The 16,302-nt window shown below is 39.6% G+C and overlaps 1 protein-coding gene across 2 annotated transcripts; it reads right to left on the bottom strand.

The window, feature by feature from the left end:
• Window positions 1-1,245: 1,245 nt before the first annotated feature.
• Window positions 1,246-7,290, bottom strand: LOC115665365 (protein trichome birefringence-like 14). Of its 2 annotated transcripts, none has more exons than XM_056303241.1 (5): window positions 7,106-7,290; window positions 6,263-6,343; window positions 3,889-4,092; window positions 2,777-2,972; window positions 1,246-2,377 (listed from the first exon to the last, which is right to left on the bottom strand). In XM_056303241.1, the coding sequence occupies exons 1-5, from the start codon at window positions 7,203-7,205 to the stop codon at window positions 1,549-1,551; spliced, it is 1,410 nt and encodes a 469-aa protein (XP_056159216.1). In that variant the 5' UTR covers window positions 7,206-7,290; the 3' UTR covers window positions 1,246-1,548. The 2 variants fall into 2 exon arrangements, with proteins under 2 accessions (XP_056159216.1, XP_030443102.1); XM_030587242.2 differs by having other exon boundaries at window positions 6,263-6,563; window positions 7,106-7,246.
• Between the last annotated feature and the right edge of the window lie 9,012 nt (window positions 7,291-16,302).

Here is a 16,302-nt window from a genome sequence, read left to right as displayed (position 1 = left end):
TCTATGTACTTAAGGTCCAGCTATGTCGAGGTCCGCACAAGGCCCGGACAACACCTTTTATAGACCTGCTTAGGTCCCTGTCTTACACAGGAGAAACTCCGACCACTATCTTTTTCGAGGCATGGGAGTTGCCTCTACCCTCTATGTGCTTAATGTTCAGGGATGTTGAGGCCCAAACGAAGCCTTTTGAGGACCTGTTCTTTTTCCTGAAGGGTTATCGCTAGCTTACAAGCGGTTCAAGTTTATTACTTAGCGAGTCCCTGGATCGCAGCTATATCAGGAACACATTAAATCGAATTGGGGTTTTTTAATATGGTGAACTTTCGAAATTATTTTTGCGTTCTAGTTGCTAATAAATTACAGGCAAGAATTGGCTGCTGCTTGAGTAGCAATATGATTGCTTCTCGCCACATGTGGACAGTCCATTGATATTTCCATATACTAGTGCACCAAACCACTAGTAGTATGCAAGCAAGCTCCGCCGCGACACTCGAGGTCGACTCCATCTGGGCCAAGCTCCGCTTGCAGCTTCAAGGTCGACCCTAATTGGCAGATCGAGCACTGCCACACGTCATGCTCGACCCCCAATCTGGCTTGAGTTCTATCATGGTGGGAGCTAGACCTCAGATCTGCGATCATGTCAGAACCTGAATTTTCCATACTGTTCCAGCCTCTGAATGAATAAGTAATTTAACTTCAAATGTAGTACACAATTTTTTTATTACTATAAATAATCAAAGTACTGAATATCCAATGTACTTTTGTTGTGCACTTTGTTCGGAGCTTAAAGAAATTTGCAGAAGCGCCAATCTAAATGTCCATAAACTTCAAACTCGACTTGTTTGTAGAATATTTCTGAGATGCACATAAGCTCGGTAAATGAAAGCTCTACCTACAATTTTATTTGTGTATTTGATGTATTCAAACCACGAAAAAATTTCTGAATTAATCATCGGTAGTCAATTTTATTTGATGATTCAGAGCAACAAGAACAAAGAAAGTAATCTATAGGATGGAGAGGGAGGTGTCTCATAAAAACCAGAAAGTCTCTGTGCTGGATTTTCCTTCCTTTTGTCTTTTATCAGGTCAGGGAACTTGTGCTGCATAAGTTGCTCTCCTTTGCCAGTGAAGACAATAGTAGGTATTTAGCAGAATTGCAGATACCGAGTTCTGCGGCGCTTCTAAACAATTAGCCGCAAAATAGGAGTACATCAATTTAGTATGATGTGATCTGCAGTTCTGGACTTGAAGCAACAAAACATTAATAACTATATTATGACTGAAAAGAATATGTTACAGCATCCAGAATACATCCATTTCCCTAGATCTATAAAAAAACTTTTCTATCTGCAAGTCGACTTTCAGGGACCCAGCGGCCTCGTCCAAAACCCTATATAAAATTAGCAGCGACCAAGCTTCTGCTTCCCAAGTTACTACCGGAGACTAAGTATCTGCGGTAGGGACAGACGTTCCACAGCCAAAGTGCCCAAGAAAATACTAATATTTTAACAGCTAATATTCATCCATCCTCGGCACCATCCTTTGGAACTATACTTGTGCACAAAGGATTTCATTCCATGTGTCCGGTATGCCAGGTAGGCACCAGTGTAAGCAATCCCGGACACCATCACTGGCTTTAGCACTGAAACGAGATATGTGTCCCTCGTCTCTCAATTCAGAAAGAGCAGTTATATCCAGAATTTTCACCTTTGTACCCCTGAGAGCGCTCTGCACTACCAAATCATTTGATTCGTCTTGCGAAACTACGCTTCCTTTAGATAAGGGGCTCATGTTATCGCAGCTACCCCCAGTATTCCACTCCCCATTCAGGAAGTGCCTAGGTGAAATGGTTCTGAAGAAAGCTTTGAGACGTGGATGTGAAGGAAGCTGCAAGTCTACCCACCTTGCAACACTATGGACTGTGAAATTTTTGGCATTTCCAATTGCTGCCAGATTTCGGTCTTTATTTGGCCTTCCATTGACATACATGACCCACTTGTTTGCATTAAGCTTACCTCTGTTCCAATGATGTCCTGTGTTCAGAACTAGAACATCAAAGGTATCCAGAAATTTTCTCATGAAAGCTGGAGGACGGTCCAAATGCATAGCGACATCTGTTGATGGATCAGTGATGTTTAAGGGCTCGAGATCACAGAGGCTGGCAGACCAGTAGTATAATATAGTTGTATTCGTACTTGGCAATCGAAACGCCCAACCATCAGGACGAATGGCTCCAGGAGGAATAACAAGCCCATAATTGACTCCGACATCTTCAACGTCAGGGCTATCTTCTCCACCAGTCACCATACACATTAAAGATTGGAACTGCTGCCTCCCGAGTGAATCTCCTATAAATGCAATAGTTTTGTCCTGCATTCTGAAAGTAAAGATGTTTTCAAGACATCATAGGCAAAAACAAGCAGAATGAGAGCAATGCCAAACTTCCTATCGATCTCTGTAAGACACTTTTTTTCTGCTTTTCTTTTCTTTTTAAGCAGAAGGAAGGGATAGCAGAAAGAAGGAACCAGAGACCTTTTGGACAAACGAAAGAAACTTCTACATGTAGGGAAAGCATCCAATGATATCTGAGAACAGAAATTATGAATTTTGAACATCTCAATTCTAGTAGGCAAAATATCTCCGATTATATAGGACAAAACATATCTATCTATGTTCCAGGAATGTCGATAGTGCCAAGAGGAAGTGATTATGCACAAGAGGAATGTTTTATATGTAGCATTGCAAGCTAAAAGGAAGGTATGCAAGAAAAGAAAACCTTTTCAAGAATGAAGATCTCTCGAATTCAGGCATTTCACAATTTTGCGGCTGCCACCGATATCCTTCATACAAAAAATCGGTTCTTTGCGTCAGTCTACAGGCCCACATCTCAGACAACCACTGCTTGCATCCAAATCCCGAATACAATGGTCTGCTCTTGTCTGCAACCCATCTACCCTTAGCATAATTGCAGACTGCATCCATGAAGAAAAGCACTTTGACTAAGATAAAACACAGGAATGTAGTATGTTTTTCTCAAACCTACGTATCATACTTGCTGATATGCCAATTACTAATGACAGAGATAAAAAGTAAAACCGAATTCCTGCAGAAAGTAGAATAGATCGACATTTCTCATTTAGATCTCCCAGTGCTCATCATAATTAAATTGGCTAGGAGAAAAAGCAATATCAACTTATAGGCCAAAATCTGAAGACATGTTTCTCAAGGACTCTCATTTTGATTATTCAACAAGCTATGCCTTAAATGTACTAAATTTCAGCCGAGTAGACATGTTAAAATCAGTTGCACGTATCCCAACACGATTAGGCAATTCTCCCTCTGTTTGTATTTCATAAGGCACAAAACTTCAGTACTCTCAGCTGCAAAAAATAAATTGTATGGTATGACAACTCTACAGAAGATATAGATGAGTCGATAATAACAAAATATACCATCAAGACGGCATGTTCTTTCTTACTCACATTTCGTCTATTAACTGGAAGGAAGTTACAGGAGTTTCTTGAAAGAGGGGAAGATCGCGCACTGCACAAACTCCTCGCGAAAACTTACTCTATGGTCAAATGTGGTCAAATATAAAGGACAACAAAAAGTACTGACTCCGAGATCTATTTTATTGACACATGGTCGCGCTCAGTTCATGGCTTCCAGATAAGGTACAAGTAAATACAAATTCATTGAAAAGCTAATATGCATTTGTATGAATGTTTCTTTGGATGAATTTTAGGCATGACCCATGAACATCAAAAAGAGGAATGCGGATAAAAGTTTATGACCAAAAGAATATGTAGATCCCACATACTTTTTCATTATGACGACTCAATCATCACAAATTTGATCCAAAATTATATCATCAGGAAGAAAAACTACCTTTCCTTTTGGAAGAGGAGTTCCTATGTCGAGTGCCTTTTCCTTTAGGAGAGAGTGCAGAAATAGACTTCTCTATTACTGAATTATCACTACCTTGTCCGGCTTTTCTTGAAAGTTTTGGTGTAACATGTGCATCTTCTTCCTCAATATGCTCTTTATGATGTGCAGATACCGTGGAGTCATTTGGTATATCAAAGATGAAATCTGGATAATCCCAACACCACCACCAAAAGAAAGGGAGAAGCAAGAAAGAAAAGCATCGTGAGCAAGTTGACAGAAACAAAAAATAACAAAACCCGAATTACCAATGTTCGAATGACTGAAAGATAGGACATATAAATCAAAATTCACGATAAAGTCATATCCAGCCTATTGAGATACTTCACATGCTATACCTATCTAGAAAATCACCAGCAATGTCTCATCTAAGATGAAGTTGAAAAGTGTAAGTGCAGAGCAATGCCTATCCTATATTTCTATGTTGGGAGAATTTAACAGCAATGACGAGTTTTGAAGGAGTGACTCCGAAACCACCTAATTGAAGCTTGAGGAGACTCATGGATATTTATATTTCTAGGAGAATTCTTCAAATTGTTTCAGTTTCCTGCCGAGAGATATTTGCACAAATAAATGTCCATTCACATCTCTTCTAATCGTTTGGCAAGAGGAGGGACCTTAATTCAGCTATAACCGATAATCTTTCCTGTTGCAATTGCCTCCTAAATAACTGTGTCGAAATGGGGCAAACATGCGTACCTATACCGGAATCTCACTGACAGAAGAATTTTCACCATGTTTTATGAAACAATTCCACAGATAAGCTTTACATGATTAAGAGATTTTGAGAAGCCTAAGATCGTCTGCTTCAGTTTCAACTATAACTTTTTTTTTTTGGGCCAAAAGTTTCAACTGTAATTCGACTTTCTATTATTGATCAGATCAAATCCCACCCAAATAGAGACAGGATGCAACTCAATTGTTACTCGTCTGTTGAGCTGTGGCACAAACCATAAGTGAAATACTAGAAAACAATTTTATTAAGTTCAAAGTCTGCTATCACCAGAATGATATCCCAATCTACTTCAAATAGCCATGATATAGTGTCCAGTCTAGTATATTCGGAAAAGTGCAGAATATTGCAAACAATCATGACATTTTTATTGCCAATCTCTATCTACCGTGATTTTTCCTCATATAGATACTCTAATTTCAAAACACTAGACATCCAAATACATGCGTGCATGTACACACATGCATATGCACTATATTGCAGCAATATACAGATACGTGTTTGCTGAGCTCTTTTGGCAACATAAATCACTCAGTCTGTATCCTAGGTTAGTCATGTATATCTTCTTCACATGCCTCTTTACTCTTCTAAAAAACAGGTTTCTTGAACATCACTAAATTTGGCTTACACCTACAATCTTCAACTGCAATTTGTTTCTTCTATTGAATACTGTCTTTGTTATTTACCATCGATTAACATCAGCCTTTAAAACTGCCAATAGAAATGCTGCTTCAGATATTCTGCCCAATGCGATGCACAGCTACACTTAATTATCTAAGTCCCCGGAATTGTATTTGAAACTTATACCCATGGTACACTTAGGAAATGAATAAATCTCCCTTTGAACAATTTTCTAAAGTTTTTTAACCAATTCTACTGTTGTAAATTCCCTCTAAATATCTTTTATAACAAAATCTGTCCAAGTACATTAGGAGTATAGAGAACACGAAAGCAACTGACAACACAATAGTAATTCATATTGAGATAAGAGCATGATGTTCATAAATGGCTATAGTCAGAAAAAAAAAACAGCATAAGGTGAAGATTCAGAAAACAGTGGGGTGCATTTAGAACAAAATTCTTCTGAATATTAGGCTGCCAACAAGGAGCCAATCCTTTGACATGTAATAATTGTTAGAAGCAAATAAAGAAAGTATACTCCATTTTCTCATCTTTTCAAATTTTAATCGAACAAAATGCAAAGCAATGTGCTCCAAGAGACATTATAGAACTTCCCTTGCCCTCAAAAGCTCTCATCTTTCAATTTTCAAATCGATAAAAGAGTTAACTCTATTTCCATGAGAAAAGAAATTACAATGCGAGATGAAAGAAATTACAATGCATTGACATGTACATCCGTTTCTCCACACAAGCATGTAATCCATGCCAAGCCCACAATCCTCTCTCCTAAAACTAGATGGCACCCAGAAAATAGACAGAATTGAAAAGAGGAGGAACAGAATAGCTGGATCTCGAAGAAAAAATGAAACCCAACCCTAGTAGCATCTCAACACAAGACTTCTGGTGAAAGTTAGCACATGAGAATCAGTAACTACCGTCAAATGAAAAGATTCAACAACTGACCTGATGAAGACAACAAAAACTGATCTTGAGCGGACCGGAGGGTGCTTAAGAAAGGATTCTTCTCCCAAATCCACAGTAATACTGTCGCAAAAAGAAGTGCTATAAGACCGAAAGAAAATTTTCTTCCTCTTGGTCTGTTCGAGTTTCCACCTTTCATTTCTGCTTATGCACTAACAAAGACACATCTCAATTCCTTGGACAACCTTGGCATCAACATCTTAACCAGAGAAGCCAAGAAGTTGTTCAGCAAAAACTCAGCAAATGTCGCGAGAAGCCATTTCTGTCCTTCCAGAAATACGATCTGTAATTATAAGCCAAGAAAAGATGAGTGTCAAAACATGAATTCATGAAGCAATCACGTGTGCTATAAACACAGTACAGGGCATATATACACAAATTCTTGGTTGGGTAGGCATATATACACATGTTGCCAATGACTGATATTTGGCCGAGTCAAAGAAAACGGCATCCTCACTTTTGCCCATCATGAAGCCAAAAAAAGAAACATGCCTCATTCAAACGCATAAACAATTTAAGAAACACCTTACCCTTTTTGTAAAAGTTTGCAAAGCCACCCTATTGCAGCGCTAACAAAAACAACCCATAACAAACAATCGCCGTGACGAAGACAATGCAGTCACAACAATCCAACTTATACCATAGAACATCGCCCAAGAGGATTCTTTCGAACTCGCAACACATGAAAACACCGTCTTCGATCGACCCAATGTAGGGATCAGGCGATCGACCGAAAACCTGAACAGATCTCACGCAATGCAATTCGAAGTCTTTCGAAAAAACACTGAAAACCCAAGACCAAGAAGATAAAAAGAGAAACTTTACCAAACAAACCCGCGCTTGCTCTCGATCGAATGCCCGTGTTCCGATGGATCTGCTGGACACCCTCTCTTGCGGGAATGAGGAACAGAACATGGAATTTCATGCGCGCAGGAGAGAGAGAGAGAGAGAGAGAGAGAGAGAGAGTACGAACGAAGCTCTATTTTCATCCGCTCCATGAATGCATCGGAGATCTGACATCCACAACAGCGCAGGGGCGAAGTCGCCATTCCGGGTAAAATCCAGGGCCAGTTTCGTACATCCGCCGCCACTCTAGAGTCAAACGTTGACTCGAGAGTGCTTGACGAGACACGTGGCGCGATCCTGGAGGGTGACGGGGGCGATTTGGTTGGGAGAGGGACATGGTCCTAAGCCGGGTTTAAATATAGTATCTCAGTTATAGCGATTTTGTCACGTCTTATTTTTGGAAATATATTTGATTTTATAACGGTTTCATGCCTCTAAGGGGAATACATATGCTCAAGATTTCCATTTTTTTGTTTTTGGGGGCGAGCATGGTTTGGCTGGATTGGTTTAAAGTAGAAACTCAAGACCGATGATCCAGATTGTCAAAACGATCAGTTCCCGAACCAGTCGGATCTAGAGCGAGCGCTTCAAGTTGGATCCCCGATTCTGCTCAAGAATCGCACTCCTCTCTCTTTGGAAAGGAGGAATTTAATTTCGAAACTCGAACCAGTCGGATCTAGAGCTAGCGCTTCAAGTAGGACCGACAACTGCCCCCGTTTCAGCATCATTCCATCGTTACAATAATTTCAACTTTTGCAACTCGTCTATGCTAGATTTGCCCAAGATATAATTCTTTATGCGTAACGCACGGCTTAATTTTGCCATTAGCACCGGTATTCATTTGGTTCAGTTCGCCCGAGAAAGATAACACACATAAATTATTGAGCTCTCGCCTAGCGTGCAATGGTGATCTGATTATTCCACAATAGAATTTCAATTGGATGCTTGCAAGACCCTAATGTTGCATAATAATTTATTTCGTCTGCCATACCCCAAAAGTCAAACATCAATACGCTTTCAAATGACGTTTAGTCTTTATAGCGTTCCATGTGATCCCAACAGGATTGGACCGACAATTTCCTAACATGTATCGAAAGCGTTTGAGGCAAACTTAATCGATCCGTTTTTATACACGAATAATATATGTGCTTCATGCGGATTAACTTTGTCAATATTTTTTCGTGTTAGTTCTATTAACACCGCGCATGTAAAATGTATCTAGGCCCGTTTAGATACATCTAAACACATTTTACATGTCTATGCATTAGAGCTTATAATTTTTCAAGATTTATCGAGCATGTCGTATCTTCTAACCTGCTTAATAATCTATAATTTGGTCAAATTGCAAAATTCATGGCCAGATTAGTCTGGCCCCATGTTGTTCGGCTTGAAGGGTGACATAAAACGATTATGACACGATGTGATCGTGATATGACAATAAAAATTGCCCGCCCGATTCTACACGATATTTCTACGCGACATAAGAGTCGACACTACTTACCCGTAACGTTAGTTCTCTAACTCTAATATCCTAACAACAACCCTACCTTTGTAATGTTGGATATTATAACTCGTGTCAAGCTTTTTTTTTCATTCTATTTTTTATGATTTGATATACAATCATGCGAAATGCTCGATAATGTACATTAACAAAAGTATTTTGTGGGCAAAAGGACACTACAAATGCCATAAATTATGTACGAAGATCACTTTGGTGCCATAATTTTTTTTCGGATCACTTTGGTGCTAAGTCGGAGGAAAAGAGATCACTTAAGTGCCAACTTTGGTAAGTTTGACCGGAAATCCGACGTGGCATTTTTTATTAATTTCTGACGCCGATGTGGCTCGCCGGAGGATGAGTCAGCGTGTACAGTCAGCATTTTTTATTTTAAATAATTTTTTTTCCTTTTTTTTTCTTTTTTTTTTCCTCTTCTTTCCTTTTTCCTTTCTTTTCTTTTTTTTTCTTTTCTCCCCTCGCCGGCCGGTTGCTGGTGGCCGGGCCCGACCACCGGCGAAGCCTGGGAAGGGCTGGGCGAGGGCGACCTTTCCCATGGCCGGCGAGGGGTGGCCTCGCCAGATCTGGGCGAGGCGACCCTCGCCGGCGACAGGCGAGGCCGCCCCTCGCCGACCATGGGCGAGGGGCGGCCTCGCCAGATCTAGGCGAGGCGACCCTCGCCGGCCATGGGCGAGGCCGCCCCTCGCCAAATTTGAGAGAGGCAACCCTCGCCGGCGATAGGCGAGGCCGCCCCTCGCCCATGGCCGGCGAGGGGCGGCCTCGCCAGATCCGGGCGAGCGACCCTCGCCGGCGATCGGCGAGGCCGCCCTCGCCGGCCATGGGCGAGGCCGCCCTCGCCGGATCCGGGCGAGGCGACCCTCACAGCCGACAGGCAAGGTCGCCCATCGCCGGCGAGGGGCGGCCTCGCCAGATTTGGGCGAGGCGACCCTCGCCGGCGACTGGCGAGGCCACCCCTCGCCGGCCATGGGCGAGGCGACCCTCGACGGCAACAGGCGAGGTCGCCCCTCGCCCAGCCCTTCTTGGGCTTCGCCGGTGGCCGGCCCGGCCGACAACTGGCCGGCGAGGGGAGAAAAGAAGAGGAAAAAAAATGAAAAAAATTATTTAAAATAAAAAAAATGCTGATTATCCACGCTGACTCGTCCTCCGGCGAGCCACGTCGGCGTCAGAAATTAATAAAAATTGCCACGTCGGATTTTCGGCCAAACTTATCAGAGTTGGCACTTAAGTGATCTTTTTTCCTCCGACTTGGCACCAAAGTGATCCGAAAAAAAGTTATGGCACCAAAGTGATCTCCGTACACAACTTATGGCACTTGTAGTGTCCTTTTGCTGTATTTTGTGCTATTATATTACATGTGGAATTCGACTAATTTAGTTAGATTGATGTCTAACTATTGACACCACAATAAGAATCGGCATAAGTGTCGAATCGGCTTTAATGCCGAATCCGGCGTATAATGGAAATCAGCCATCTTCCGAAACACGTCTGGACCAAATTCAGAAACATGCTTAGAAGCAAGTGTGAATGGTATCGTGTCCCGAATTCGGTAATTGATGAAAATATGTATATTTACCGAAATATGGAGAGTTATAGTTCGGGATGTTGGAATATATATGCCTCAGGACAGCGATCCTTTCCCGAAATTCGGGAGGTTCACATTTCGGGAATACACTGAAGAATCACAGCCCAGCCATGTAAATCACGACAGCAAGAAATTACGAACAGAAGTGGGGATAGTGAGCACGAGCATATTATGGGAAGTTACTTGTCCAAATTTGAAATCATCTTAGCGGTTGAGATCAAGTTTTGGCGGACAATAAAACTGGAAAAACGTGGTTAGAAAAGGCAGTTATTGGAAGCGCCAAAATATTCAAAGTTTGAAAACATGGAGGTAACCGACGAGCAATTGCAGGATAGGAGGAGATACAAATACTCAGAGGAAGCAAAGAGGAGAGGACACGACCAACAACAATGTAAAAACACTCAAGCTTATCTGCACTTTAGTTTCCTATGCACCTTTACTTCCTGTATTTACAACTTCCTGTAGCTTTAGTTAACTTTCAAGTCCTTTACAGCTTTCATAGGAGTATTGTAACGTAGCTCGAAACTTTGTTGATCTCAGATCCATTTCCAGTCCATTCGGTGTCTATCCATTCCATACAATCTTGTGTTACACTTTATTTTTCACCACAACTCTCATAGTAATCAAGCCACAGAACCTACCTTAATAAAAATCGAAAATTGAAGTTTCGGTGAAGGATATTTCTCATCGTAAAACGAGCGAACACTAACTATAAGAGAGAGATTGCATAAACTTATAATACGTCTCCTGTTATGCATGAACTGGAGTAAATATGTTAGTAAGTGTTGCTCGTGTAATTCGTGCTAGGAGATATACGATTAAATTATCAAGTAATTTTATGTTACTTACTCTTATTTGAATTAGTTACCCGACGTTCATTTGATTCTTTATAATTACCAAATTATTCTTATCTCTGACAAAAAAAACTTCTCTTATTGTATACCAACTTTTACATAGCTTTCTTATCAACACTTCAAATGCAACTACTATATGAAACTACCAAGCTTTATTTGATGACTTACCAATTTTATTCCCGACTAAGTAACACAATAGAAAATATGGTAAATTAAGAAAAAAATAACAAACAAAAAATTGGTAATTAACTCAAAAGAGAGTTGTAACCCAAAACTATTTGATAATTTAATCGGAAAAAAGTTGATAAATCTCTTAAACTAAAAGCTAATATTTTCATATAAAAGTTGGTAATTTATAAGGCAAAATTAAGAAAGGTATATAAAAAGTTGGTAGAGATTAGAAAAGTTGGTAATATAAAGAAAACTATACTTGATAAATAACTTATAGGAAAATTGGTAACCCAAAACTAGTTGGTAAATCAATTAGAAAACTTGGTAAGTTACTTATTATGTTGATCAATTGAAAGCATTGCTAAGAAATGCAAATGAAAGTTTCTAAATGATAAGAAAAGTAGCAAATTAGACAAAACCAAATAAATGTTGATAGGAAGCTTAAGGGAGAGGTGATGACCCAATACTATGTCGATATTTAAAGGGAGAGTTATTTGTGGGTTACACTAATTTAGGTTGGTAATAACTAATACATGTGAGGGAAACAACATTTAAGCACAAGTAAATAACTCAACTACGAGTTGGCAACCCAAAATAAGTTTCCTATCAAAAAGTTGGTAAATCACTTTAATTTAGGTTGACAATTTCATATAAGAGCTTGTAAATTCGAAGCACCCTTAAGTTAAGCAAATAAATATTGGTAAATTAGTACAAGAATTGTTAATTTCCAAATTCCAAAAAAAAATTAGAAATTCATAAAAGCGTCGGGTGAATTGCCAACTAGTTACCTAGAAAAAAAGAGTCACCATCAATTTATTTTACCAATAGCTCTTGACATTTACCATCACTAGTTTTAGCAGAGTCTCTTCTTCTTCTTCTTCTTCTTCTTCTTCAACATTTGTTACCTGCAGTTGAGTAAGCAAGCAGAGCTCGAAACCAAGTTTAAAGGCTTGGAGACTTCAATCGATAGCCTATGGCAACAAATCGGGCAAGTCTCAGGCCTGTATTTTGTGGAACTCAGACTTGTGCTAGGCTTGTTTATCCATCCAAATTACACTGCACAATTGCTTGGATGGTGGTCACGCTCATCATACTGGTTGCAGCTCATAACTTCACCAATTTCGTCAAACTTGTGCCAAGACTTATGGAGGTCTATGCAGAGCTGGACAACCAGCAATCTTAACTAAACGCCCTAAAGGATCGCTCGAAATAGCTCACACAATTGGTGGCTCTGCCTCGAAGACAGGGAGAAGGAAAGGAACTGTGAGGGGAGCCCGCTAGAAACGCCGCAGGTATGACACGCTCACATTAATGCATTTTTCTCTTGTTCAAAGGTGTTATCATTAAGATTTCTGTGGTGATGGCTTGTCCCGGCCTCTTTCCAACGATTGAGTCATACTTATTAAACGCTTGCCAATGCTACCCAAGTTCTCCAAATCAGGAAGCTGGATCTTAAGATATCACATTTTTTAAATCATGATGGTTCAATTATGAGGTGTCGAGAATTAATTCCACCTCAAAGATCAACTCATATATAGTGACTAGATTCTTAACTAATAAAATATCATTACTCTCCACCACGGCAGTTCACTCAGCCCAATTCCTGGAAATCCGCAATGCCAACACTTCTTTTGAATATTGAATCATAGTTTCAAAAGTTCGAGTCACGAGCTCTCTATTGACTTAAAAGTCTAGTAAATCGAAGGAAAGGTCATATATGGTCAAAGTTTGGTCAAATTTGGAAAATAAATAAATAATAAAGACAAAAATCATCTTTCCAAAAAAAATCGTTCAACAATTTAACTTAATGCCATGAAAAATCGCTTGAAGCAACTCACACAATTGGTGACTCTCCCTCAAGCCATAACTTTCAACCACGGCAGTTCATTTGGCCCAATTCTAGGGAATCTGCAATTCCTAGGGTGAGTAGTTTCCGGTTTAGTCCAAGTTTAATTTGGAACCTACCATGTTAGAATTGGTTCCTCAGTTTTTGAAATCTAGAACCTACCTGCATACCTTGAAACCTAAAACCTACCATATTAATCGGTTCCATGATCTACAGGGAACTGGCCAATTTCTTCTTCTTTTCTGTTCCATTTCTTCTTATTTTGTTTGACTTTTAGTTAAGCAAAATGAAAGTGACTGCAACAACAAAAATCTCCATTAGTCCTTTGTGAAATAACTTCATCCTTTAAGTGGTATCTACCATTTAGACATTTGTGGTAATATATGTGTTATCAAAATTTGCGGGTGGAAATTATTTTTCATGAATTTGATCATGCTAATCAAACAGGACGAAGGCCTTGTTTCTGGCAGTAGAGGAATAGAGTCAGATGCTAGAGAATTGGCCAGTTTATGGAGAACTAGTGTTACCATAGGTCGGGCCGGCAAAATGGATCATGTACGCATTTTATAACTCGGTTTTAGGAAGCCCGTACCTATTTCGGTAACTCACTTTTTTCTAGAATGGGCACAAATGGATTAGAGAATAGATAAAGCCCAAAAACAGGTTAAAATGTGGGTCAGCAACTGACCCATATTTTAACCCATAATTTCTAAACCCACGTTACCCACCCACCCATGAACGACCCATTCCACTCCACCACGCCATCGCACGCTTCGCTGCTGGCCACTCGTCGCTTGCTGCTCGTCGCCCTTCACTGCTCATCGCTTACCGCTCGCGGCACTTCGCTTCATCTCCGTTTCCCTCCTCTTCACCACAGAGAGGAAGAACTTACTTCACTTCACCGGAGCTGGCACTAGGGTTTCAGAATGTTCACGAAGGTAAAATGTTCATTCGGATTTTCGTGGTTTTTCTTGGGGGGTTTTTGTGTTCATGTGTGCCTGTTGAGTTTGTAATTTTAAGTGATTATTTCCTGATATCAAGCAGCTTTGTTCCCAGGTTCAACATTGAAGTTCCACAAAAATTGCTTGGTATTTTTTAGTGGTCAAGAGACAAGGGAGGGGATTTGGCAATTAGTCTTGGCGCCAGTGACACTGGGAGTCGAAACTAAACATTTGCTATGTTTATGCATTTTTTCACACTTCCACACGAACCAACATAGGAAGATACCTGTTTTAGGAAAGAAAGAAACACACTAATCCTTCGTTGTTTTATGCAATTATCTGTAGCTTCATTGATTGATCTGTCTGTATTCAACCCAGGGTCCACCGTCCCGTCATTTACTTAGAACTAGCTTTGAAGAGAACCTTTAGCTAGAATTTTTCTTATTAGAAATATGTATGTAGTTAATATCTGTGCACGAAACTGCCAACCAAGTTGCCATAGTAAACTTCTTGCTTATCAGCATAGCATGTCTACTTGTCTAGCTAAACTTGACTCTATAGAGTTGTATGATGATGATGTGCTACTTTAAATACCGTATTTGTATGCATTATCTTTTATTGGTTCGAATAATTCGGCTGGAAAATTTTAGCATACGAGTAGAAAGATATAAGTGTTTGATTACTGAGTTTTGGCAAGTGTTTGATTTAATGTTTAATAGAAATTTAACATGTTATCTTTTCTTTCAGTATTTGTTCTAATTTACGTTTTCTATAACCAATTAGTTGACATGTCGAGATCTAGCAAGGAACAAGAAGAATATTCAACTACATAACGATTTGTAGAAAGATATAAATGAAGGATGCGATTTGTACATCACCTATTCTGTTTCAGGAATTTAATATAGTGAATGGTCCGTAGTTTTTCTATTTCAAACCGTCTTTGGTGCCGTTGGTGGTCATTTTAGGATGTGAAATAGTTCAAGTAATTTGTTCTTTCTTTGGATTGATTGGTTGTTAGCTTAGCTTGAGTTACCCATACAAAATTGGGCTCATTAAATCTGAGTTACAAAATGGGTTTGGCCGATAGTTCTTTATAAGTTATTTTTTGGGTCAAATTTATAAGTATTTCAATTTATAGGTTTTTTACATTTTTTACTTTATTTACTAATTTTATTATTATTTAATTTTCTTTTTTAATTTGATGTGAAGTTTTTATTCAAATAACATATACGTGTGAAGAGCTTAAAGTGGATTCAATGAGTGGGTATGAGTTTTCCTAAAATATTAATGTGTTCTGCTAATATAAGTTGGATCGGGTATGAGTCGGAAGTGGGTTAGGTCGAGTATGAGTCACTATATTTGCATTGCATGAAAATGGATCAGAACGGGTTAAATGGTTCAAATATGGGTAGGACCATATTCGACCCGACCTACTCGTTTGATGAGTCTAACCACAGGTAAGTTTGTTTCAAACTCTCTCTGGTAGAGCTTTAGAAGAAATTGATGTGCTATCTTGACCGGATGTTTTCGCACTTCACAAATATATGAAAGGGTTAATGCATATACGGTGGACAACAATAGATGATTGCTTCATGGAGCATGCATTATGTGATGTTTGTGTTGTATTACCTTTGTATTGTCTCTGGATCTAAAAGTGGAGGAGTGCGTAGATTGCCTGTTCTAGCAACAACGCGAGACACCTGAAAATTTCCTGGGATGTATTTTGTTAGGTTTGGTTCCCTCGTTCTTACCCAAGAACGGGAATCGAATCGCACAGTACCGGTTCTAATTTATTTGGAACAGGGAACCGAATCAGCAACTGAGAGAACGTGGAGCCGGACCAATTCCTATGATTGATTTGGTCCAATTCCTGGTTTTACCCCAGACCCATGCTCATGCCTAGCAATCACTACACTTTTTCGAATATTGAACTGCATTTTTAGAAATTCGATCACGAACTTCCTATTGACATAAAAATCAAGTCAACCGAACATCAAATGGAAAAGTTATACCCGGTCAAATTTTATTTAAATTTAGGTAAAAATAAATAATAAATGCAAAATATCGTATTTTCCATAAAAATGGTGGTCAACTAACCCATGATTTCTACGCGAGCATGGTGGAGTGCTTGTCCAACGCTGCGCAAGGCCAACCCAACCTTGTGCAAACCCTTCGAAGGGATTTTATACACTTTCAAGGGTTCCGCCTAACTTCCAAATTTCCCAAAAAAATAGGCCTTCATTTTGCTTATTCAACAAGGCAACTT

This window comes from Syzygium oleosum, unplaced genomic scaffold (genome assembly GCF_021117445.2).
Source record: "Syzygium oleosum isolate NSW1041296 unplaced genomic scaffold, Sole_v2.1 Sole_v2.26, whole genome shotgun sequence".
NCBI lineage: Eukaryota > Viridiplantae > Streptophyta > Magnoliopsida > Myrtales > Myrtaceae > Syzygium > Syzygium oleosum.
The sequence above is the reverse complement of the archived record's forward strand: the minus strand, read 5'-3'. Positions and strand labels throughout refer to the sequence as shown.

Excerpts from the sequence above, each read along its gene's own strand:
- LOC115665365 (XM_056303241.1), bottom strand. The coding sequence starts at position 7,205 with ATGAAATTCCATGTTCTGTTCCTCATTCCCGCAAGAGAGGGTGTCCAG. Across the intron at positions 6,344-7,105 it reads AGCAAGCGCGGGTTTGTTTG|TATTACTGTGGATTTGGGAG; the intron begins GTAAAGTTTCTC and ends TTTTTGCGACAG. Across the intron at positions 2,378-2,776 it reads AGATCTTCATTCTTGAAAAG|AATGCAGGACAAAACTATTG; the intron begins GTTTTCTTTTCT and ends CTTTACTTTCAG.